The following is a 9,829-nucleotide window of genomic DNA, read 5'->3' as shown; positions in this document are numbered from 1 at the left end:
CGTACGTACCCGACTACCTTTCGTCTGGCAGGAGTCTTGTACTTCTGGCAGGATCTCTCAAGCCAGCAAGATTGAAGGGTAGAGAGGCCTGATGAAGTGCAGTTCCCTAATCCTCCTGATGGGGGAAGTTGGGCATAAGGTTAGTAACTCCAGCTCTTAAAAACCATCTCCAGCAACAGAAACTTCAGCAATACATCAAGATCTTGACTCGGGGAAAAGACCTCTTTAGGAAGAAGAATGATGCAAACTGGTTAAAACAAAACAATTCAGAAGCCAACATGCCAACTAATCTTCTGATCATGATAGCAAGAATTAGACTTAGAATCTGGAATGTTCATAATACGTATGAGACAGAGATGGCAGCTGATGTTGCTCAGGAGATGAGGAAATAAACATCCAGCTGATGGGAATTTGTGAAAGCAGATAGAACAAATCTTGGTTATCTCCACTTACAAGTGGAAAACACATCATACATTCAGGCCATGATGATGAGGACCATGACCACACAGAGGGAGTGTCAATTATAATGTTAGCTACTACTGCAAAAACCTTGATAAAATGGGAGCCTGTGTTATCACAGACCCTCACCATATGGTTCAACTCCAAAGGTAGGAAGATCACTATTATCCAATGTTATGCAAGTATAATCAATGCAAAAAGATAATGCCAAGCAAAGATTCTATGAACGTCTTCAGAGTTCTAAAAAAACATTGCCAAAAGAGATATCGAAATTCTTACAGGTGATATGAATAACAAGGTAGACCCAGATAACACTGGAAAAGAATGTGTCATGGGCATCCATTGCTTTGGAGACATGAATGAAAATTGAAGAAACTTCACAGACTTATGCTCCTTCAACAGGGTGGCCATGTGAAACAGTGTATAGTGTATACAAACTACAAGGCAACAGATGTCTTAACAGGTGGAAGGACAAAAAATTAGATCAACTATATCAACATTGCAAAAAAAATGGAGATGAAGCCTACTGGATGTTTGAGTGAAGAGAGGTGCCAATGTTGTGCCTGACCATCATCTTGTACTTGAACTCTAAAAATTAAACTGAGGACCTTCAGAAACATATTTGACAGAATTCACCACTAGATTAACACCCAGAGATTCAAAGTACAGGCAGTAAGAAAAACATTTGGTATTTCCTTAAAAATATATATTTGCTGCCCTTAAGCCAATGGATGAACACTGAACCCTTCTGAAGATGCATGGAAGAAGACATGCAGAGAGGTCTTGGGCAAGAAGGAAGAATAATATAATGAATGGCTGTTAATAGAAACTTGAATGCTGATGTGGCAATATCAAAAAGAAGAAGAAGCTCAAAACCATGTCACATGAGCATATCATATTGGTTAAGAGATGATGCATGATAATTTACATGAGAGACATGTTGGAATATAGTAATTCCAAGTGGGGGGGGGGGGGTTGCGGAAGGCCTTGTAGCATGCATAAAGCAAAAGTTCGCATATAGAGGGCAGCACTGAACCAGAACAGGTAATCTTGTGAGAGGATTTTTATGATATTTACAGACATTCCCAGAACTCAGTCATTATATAGATATTGTTATGAAATGAAACACTGTATAGTACTGTAAAGTTGTAATGACCTATTGAGGAGATATTTAAAATACCATTTTGATCCAAGCCATCCCTACATAAGCAGTTCAACCACTTGCCTGATAAAGAGGTAAAAAAAAGTGCCAGAAAAGGTGAGAGGATTCTCTGATGACCTTGTAACAAAATTAGAAGAAGCGGCAGACAAGAGAGACCTATTGACACTTTACTGAATCACCAGAACTATGTTAGGCAAAAGTGGGGCTCAGTCAAAGTCAATAAAGAACAAAACAGGAAAGATGATTACAAAGGAAGCAGTACAGAGGTAAAGAGGGGATGAGCATTTCTAGGAGACATTCAGCTAACAACCACCATTTAAAAATCCCAACATCCCACTAGCAAAATCCACACTGAATGTTGTCACCAGTCCACCAACAAAAGTAGAAACCTATAAAGTCTTGAAGCAATTAAAAAGTGGAAAAGCTGCTGGACCTAATGTCACAACCTCAGAAGCATTGAAGGCCAATCTTGACACCACTGTGGAGATGCTCCACACACTTCTAATGAAGATCTGTGAAAAGGGGCTGATTCTATCTGAGGTGAAAATCAGTTACTTAGTCAAACTACCCAAGAAATGAAACCTAAAACAGTGCAAAAACTGACATGGCATTTTGCTTCTGTCTACACCAAGTAAAGTGAGAACATGCATTATTCTCGAGTCTCAAAAAAGTGACAGACCAGAAACTGTACTCCAAACAAGTTGTGTTTAGACAAGATAATTCCTGCACTAAGAAAATAGATATGCTGCAAATAATCATGAGCAGCCAACTCAATGATCGTTAATCCTGTATCTGAATTTAATATATATAATTAGAAAAAGCCTTTGAGAATGTAGATTTATAGATCATTTGGCAACTACAACATCACTCTGGTGTGCTATCAGTGTTTTGTAACCTAATTCAGCAACTATATAAAGGTGCAATTTGCTGTGTTATTCATAATGGAAAGTTTACTGAGGTCTTCCAAATTCAGACTGGAGTGAGACAATGCTGCCTCCTGTCATCAATGATTTTCTTGTTGGTGATTGACTGGATCACGTGTGAAACAGTGAAGCAAGGCAAAGCTGGAATACAGTCATCAGTCTCACAGTTATTTGAAGACCTGTGTCTCATCACATAATAGGTAACACATGTAAAAAAAAAAACGATAGGCTGGTCATGAAAGCAGCAAAGACAGGAATTGATTGCACATTGGAAAAACAGAAGTAATGAAGATTCACAATAAGCAGGAAGAGACATTCACAATGAATGATAATAACCTAATAGAAATGGAAAAATTCACTTACCTGGGCAGTATTATGTCCACCACCACAGGTACAGATGAAGACATAAAAACCAGAATAGGTAAAGTTGGCCATGTCTTCAACAACCTAACACTAGTTTGGAACATACAGATTTTCTCCATAAGAAAACTCAGGATTTTCATTAACAATGTCAAGCACACACTCAAGAAACTCAAGACTTTCATCAACAGATATCTATAGAACATCTTGCAAATTAAGTGGTCAGAAATCATCAGTAACAATGATCTATGGCAGAGAACCAACCAAGATTCAATTACCACCCAAAATGCCAAAAGAAAATGGGGCTGGACTGGACATACCCTTAAGAAACCATGAGACAACATCACCAGAAAAGCTCTAGGATTGAATCCACAGAGCATAAAAAAGTGGACTGTGCAAAAAAAGACATGTATAAAATTGGTTGAAGATGATGGGAATAACATAAGGTGTGGTGAAGAAGACAGCCCAGAATCGTATCTGATGGTGAAGTGTTGTTGAAGCTCTATGCTCCATTTAGAGTTTCAAGGTTTAATTAAGTAAGTATGTAGGAATAGTTAACTATATGTAACTCTATAGTTGTAAGCACTAATATGCTGAAATAGCTAACTATACGTAACTTTATATTTTATTCAGTCCCTTAGGGTTTTTCAAGAGCCATAACAATACATGTAACTATATTTTAGTGTGTGTTACAATGTAGGAATAGCTAAATAAGTATAATTTCATGCTTATATACATTAATATATGTAATTTGTATATATATATATCTAACTTTACATTGGTATGCTTAGTTTCCCAGATTTATTACTTTGCCAAAAACAGTACACTCATCAGAATTATGTTGCACAAAATGGAAGAAGGAAGATGTGATTATATAATGTATGAATTCAAAATTAATGAGAAAATTGTATTTCAAGTGGATAACCTTCATTTTGGTTTAAAACCTATGTTATATAAGATCTCTTCTTGAAAAAGAAACATTCTGATAGCAAAATTTTATTCTTTAAACCAGAAACAATATTTATATTTGTTTAAGAACTTCTCTTTTGTATGAATTACAGTTTTCATTAATTATCAATGAAAATACATAGAGTGCTACCTAACATGGCTTTTTGATAAGCTCTGTCCACATGTTCGAACTTCCTTAAAAGGGACATCAGCTTCAGGTTCTCTTTCAAATACTGAAGACACTGTAGAAGAACTACTGCTTTCTATTGAGCTACTAGACCCATTGACAAATGTTACACTTTGGTGTGACAGAGGAACTGAAAAAACAACAACAAACATTTATTTAATATAATTATTATATGAAAGGACAAAAAGTGGTTGGTTTCTTGGAAGCATAGTAGAATAACTATCTTCAGTCTCATAAAAGTTAATATTTAGGAAAAATCATATCCATCTGTACCTAATTTATTAACAGTGCTTAATTTCACATCTTTATAACACCATTTAAATACCAGTCATAATCAGAATAGACATTTACATTTATTATTACTCCTAAAATACATCAAATGGTATGACTTGATTTCCATTTTATATCAGATAAAGTTTTTTTAAACTCACAGAAAATTCTGATACGAAAGATAAAATGTACAGTGAGAGAAGAGCACACAAAAGTTAATGGTCACAATTTTTCATTTGCTTGTATTCAAAATCCTTGAATCATATTCAAAGCATCTATTATGATTATGACACTTTTTTTTTTATCTGTTCACAAAATTATTACTGTGTTACGCTTTTCAAATTTTGCAACTCTTTTAGCTTTCCATTTCAATAAAACTGACTCTTTACTATGACATTCTTTATCATATCTCATAGCCTGATGTTCAAGTACTTCTGGAAGTAAAAAAATATTTTCAAATATTTTTAACAGGCCCTTCACAAGCCAGTGGGTGACATTTTTATTGAAAAAAAAACCCCTACTCAATCCGTTTTTTTTTAATTTGAAGTGAAATTTTTTGAACATTTTTATTGGCTAAAAAGAAAGCATTTCCCGCACTCTTTTAGCATTGGGGCTACAAAAAAGTGATTTGAAGTAGCAAGGTGACTGAAATCTGTCAGCACATCATGAGCTTAATGACCAAGCACATGAAGCATGGAAGCCTTCAACTGATATGCAGAAGTGTTCAGGATCTGTTTAGAACCACCTTAGTAGATACTGTACAGTAAGCCAAGTACAATATTATGCCTGTAGCTACTTTTACGGTTTTCCTGTCTGCTCATCCTACTGCCGACTTTTGTGATCTTTCAACCTTCCTACCGAATCACAGGTGAAATCATTCATATCTCAATTGAAAGCTAAACATAAAGAGGTGATAGTTGAAGTATAAAAGGCTGGCAATTGCTTAATTAATGATGCTGAGAGTGTGGCTTTATTGAGACATACTGAGTTTGCTCCTAGCAAGTAGACCTTAATACTAGCTAGTATGGAGACTTGAGGATGCTGTATTTTACTTAATACTTATGAATTAATAAAAAACTTAACCCAAAAAGATATGTCCAAAGCTACCCTATTTGGGAGTTTCCGGATTGAACTTACTTTTAATATTCAACAAATTGTAGTGTATAGACTTGGTTCCTGAGGAACATGTTAATACTATTTTGGAATTATGTGTAGAGTGTAAAGATATTTGAATATTTCCTTTTTAGGCATTAACTTTTTTTTATTTTTATAAGTTGTTTTTTTGTTTCTTTTCTAATTCTTTTTACATAAAACTATTTTATATTTGCTACTTTGTGTATCTTATATACTATAAAATATGTTCACTCTAGTAATATGTGTTAGTGGCCTCTCACTTAGATTAAGCACGATCCTGGATCAAAGGTATATAGTAACAATGTCTTTGCATTTTACCTTTCACTGTTTTTGTATTTAATCATACCAATGTACATTAAGAATCCATTACTTTGAATATTATTAATTCATACAATTAAAAACACAATAAATGCTAATAATTCACTCATACCTTGACCTGCTATCATAGACAGGTAGCTGGAATCACGGTTACTGTTAGTTTTTGTACTTCCGTTAATAACAGATTTTTGGGAGCTAGAGTGGCTAACTTCAGACACAAGAGTGTTACGACGAGGCATAGGTGTAGGTGTAGAGTTGGCCGATGGTATATCAGGAACTAAAGTGGATGTAGAGCCAGTGCTTTCTCGAGATACCCTAGCTGGAGGTGGGGAAGGAAAACCCTCACCACCAGTGTTCAATCTGTTTAGGTTTTCCAACAGAATAGAGATGAAGGGGAGATAGAGAGAAACTATCCTTGCTTGCTGGGCCTAATGAAAAATAGAATGCTGTTAAACAGAATTACTATATACATGTACAAAAAAAGTATAAAAGTTAATAATGGTTGTAATGTATACTGTATAGAAGTGGTTTCCAAACTGTGTGTCACAGCAAGTTGTTATGGGTGTCATGAGAGTTTCACCAAATGAAGAATAATTCAAAACATAAAAAAACTCCAAAAAAGTATTGCATGTGGTCAAATCAAGGTAAGTGGGTTAGGGTGTCACCAGTGATAAAAGCCACTACTGTAGAGAATAAAATGAAATTACGTAATAAAAATTATTTTTGTAGGATTATATTTTATAACATAGAACAATCAAGTGGAAATTTATAAAACCTCAAACTGAAATAAAGTTTAAACATTTTTTATCATCCTTTTGATAAAACTGCAAAAAAAAAGTAAAATAAATAATTAAAGAATGAAACACAAAATATGTGACAACAATTTACACAAATTGTAGTTCAGGAACTGCAGTTGCTCCAACCACAATTCCTATAAATACCAAAATAACTTTTCAATTTGGTCAATCACTGAATTCTAAGCTTGAGGGTAACATATATACATTATAAGTATGAATTTTAGGTAATTATCAGGTTACAAATATGAAAATATATGATTGGCAAGTGTGGTAATTTGTGGATAAATGTAGCTTGTAGTCACTTGAACTCCACAAAAGTATAAGGTTTGTAGACTTAACATGCAAAAGGACAGATGTAGTGATTTTTATGGGTGAAACCAAAGAGACAGGATGTAACAATGAAATCAAGTTGAAAAATAAAACACTTGAAGCAAAGAGTATGGCAACTGACCATCAAGTAGTAATAGGGCTATTGCAAATAACAGCAAAAGTAAACAAATGAAAAAAAAAGTTGAAAAATAACAAAAATATAGAAAATAAGTAAGGTATAACTGTATTTTATTAGCTAAGAACAGAATAAAGTAGCACACAATTAGCAGAACTAGTGAAAACAATACACAGTGAGAGGATCGGATGAGCAAGTTCCAGCTTTCTCAAATAAAAGATGGGTTATCTTCCTCAGAAGCTGGAATAAATCTAATGTGAAAGTTGCAACATTACATTCACAATAAGCATTCTCTCTGTAGTTGACCAATCAGGAAAAGAGTACTGGGATGAGGAAATATCTATCTTTTGCAGGTAAAAAATATATGCTACTTTAAAGTAAGGTATGTAGTACTTACACAGTACATAAGTACCATCTACACTTATACTTAAAAACAAAAAATAAACAAACAGAAACTCTATAAATTATTAGATGTGTAGGGATCCTTTTAGTTCTGTGTGATAAAGGATTGGCACCCAAGTTCTTTATACAGGCTTCAACAAAAATCATTTCAATTCTAAATCCTATTAAAACAAACCTTATATTCAGGACCCAAATATACGTACAGTGGTCAAAACGGACCAGTATACAAGGGTATATCATACCAGCATTTATCAGAATGTTTTAATAGGTGTGCATTTTAAAATGTGATTTCAAAATTTCCATTCTGACCACTGTATATACATACATATATAGGTGGTGGTGTTTTTTTATTTTTTTCTTACAGAACATGAGAGCTTTTGTCTAATGCTGCATGTATAGATCTAAAAAAATTATCACTTTTTAAACCATCAAATGCTTTATGTTAGGTCATTTTGCTGTAACCTAAACAAAATATCTGGAAGAGCAAATCTAGAGTTGTGTATGATTGACTAATGTTTTCAATGTAAGATTTCATAAATCATCACTTAAATCTGTGGTGCTGTATTGCTAGCCATGAGTCTTCAAAGCAAAGTCTCTAACCTTCTGTCATTGTTTAGTGCTAAGCATCTGGTTTTCACTTGTACGTTACTTTTCCTTATAGTGTATCACCAGACGTAGTACAATAAACAAACTAATTAACAACAAAATTAGGCAGTATATATATGTCCTTTGGAGAGATACAAGAAATCATGTTGTGCAGTTTATGGCAATTACTTTGGAGAAAGTTTTTAATTGTCATAAAAAGTATGGTTTTGATTATTGGCTCAACAGCTAGGATCACATGGTTGATGGCTGTATTTTTTAGATGAAAGTATTAGCCTAGAAGCTGCCAAAAAGTGCTGTATGAGCATATTGCAGGTAGGTAGGTAGTTGTAGTTTTTTGACAAAAAGCTCTAAGACTATCTGCACCAAACAATTGGTATGTGCAATTAAAAATAAAGTAAAAGATGGAAGTAAGTTGAAAATAAAATGCTGAATAGAAATGTTCCACTGGTTTTGATTTAGGGTCATTTTTTTGTGAAACAAGGTTAAAAAATTAAATTGAATTAAATTGGCCAATGGCCCATAAAAAGCTAATAACATGATCAACCAGGGCAGTGTCACTACTGTCAAAGACAAATCCCACGATAAAACATCAAATATTATGCTGCTGGTAAATATAGCAATGGAACTAAAATAAAACATGATCAACTGTGATTTTAACATAACAAAGGCCACACAGTAGCAGATTAGCCCCTTGTATAAGAAATTGATGAGTAAGGAAACTGTGGTCAAAGCAGAGCCTTATTAAGACAACTTCCTCCCTTCGAGTCCTATGTAATCTAGATGGCCAAACAACAACATAAGGCTTTATTTGGAAAACTTCTAGTGATGTTGCTCACCTCAAATCAACTGCCAACTTGCATAAAGTATCACCTTGATGACAGCCCTGAGGTCCACATAAGGGTTGAGCATGGTTGTAACATCACCAGATTTGACAGATTTTACTGCAGTTTCAGTGAACCGATTCTCACGAATACCAAAATACCTTATCAAAATAATTTCTTTTTTCTAATTCCTATGTAGTCTAAATGGCCAAACAACAACAGACGACTCTTTCTGAAAAATTTTGTGCCGATGTTGCTCACTCCAAATCGACTGTCAACTGGTGTGAAGCCTTTCCTTGATGACAGGCCTGAGTTCCACACAAATGGTAGGTAGGGCTGTGATGCTGTCAGAGCAGACAGATTTTGCTGCAGTGTCAGCAAACTCATTCTTGCAATTACCAAAACAACTTATCAAGACAATTTTCTCTCTCCAATTACTACATAAATTAGATGGCCAAACAGAAGGCTTTATTTGAAAAAGCTTCTTGCATTGTTGCTCACCCCAAATCGACTGCCAACTGGTGTGAAGCTTTGCCTCGATGACAGGCCTGAGTTCCACACAAAGGGTAGGTACAGCTGTGATGCTGTCAGAGCAGACAGATTTTGCTGCAGTGTCAGCAAGCCTATTTCCACAAATACCAACATGATTGGAAATCCATAAAAAACAAATGGAGATGGATGATAAAGACAAATGGGCCAGTTGTTTCTTAATACCCAAGAGATTTTTGTTAAGAACTGATATTAAATGATACCATAGCCTACAAAGAGCTAAGTGAGTCAGTACAGACAGTACAATGAGTATAATTCTCAGCTTCTACATGATTCAAATCAAGTGAAAAGGCTGGAGAAGCCCATAAGTAAAAATACAATCCATAAATGAACAGAACCTGAAAGTCTGAAATGAATATACCAGTTAAATACAGCACTGTTTACCACAGTAAGTTTAATGTATCTCAACTGTTCTAAAATAATTTATAACAGAACTATTTTGAACTAT

At 34.6% G+C, this 9,829-nt stretch overlaps 1 protein-coding gene across 1 annotated transcript in view; it reads right to left on the bottom strand.

Moving 5' to 3' along the window:
• The window catches only part of LOC106458887 (dedicator of cytokinesis protein 11-like), a 168,422-nt gene that overhangs the window by 36,852 nt on the left and 121,741 nt on the right, over window positions 1–9,829 (bottom strand). The window contains 2 exon segments of the mRNA XM_022385244.1: window positions 4,004–4,169; window positions 5,874–6,189. Coding sequence (XP_022240952.1) covers window positions 4,004–4,169; window positions 5,874–6,189 — 482 coding nt within the window.

Source organism: Limulus polyphemus, unplaced genomic scaffold (genome assembly GCF_000517525.1).
Source record: "Limulus polyphemus unplaced genomic scaffold, Limulus_polyphemus-2.1.2 Scaffold528, whole genome shotgun sequence".
Taxonomy (NCBI): domain Eukaryota; kingdom Metazoa; phylum Arthropoda; class Merostomata; order Xiphosura; family Limulidae; genus Limulus; species Limulus polyphemus.
Note: the sequence above shows the minus strand (reverse complement) of the source record. Positions and strands in the feature narration are given on the sequence as shown.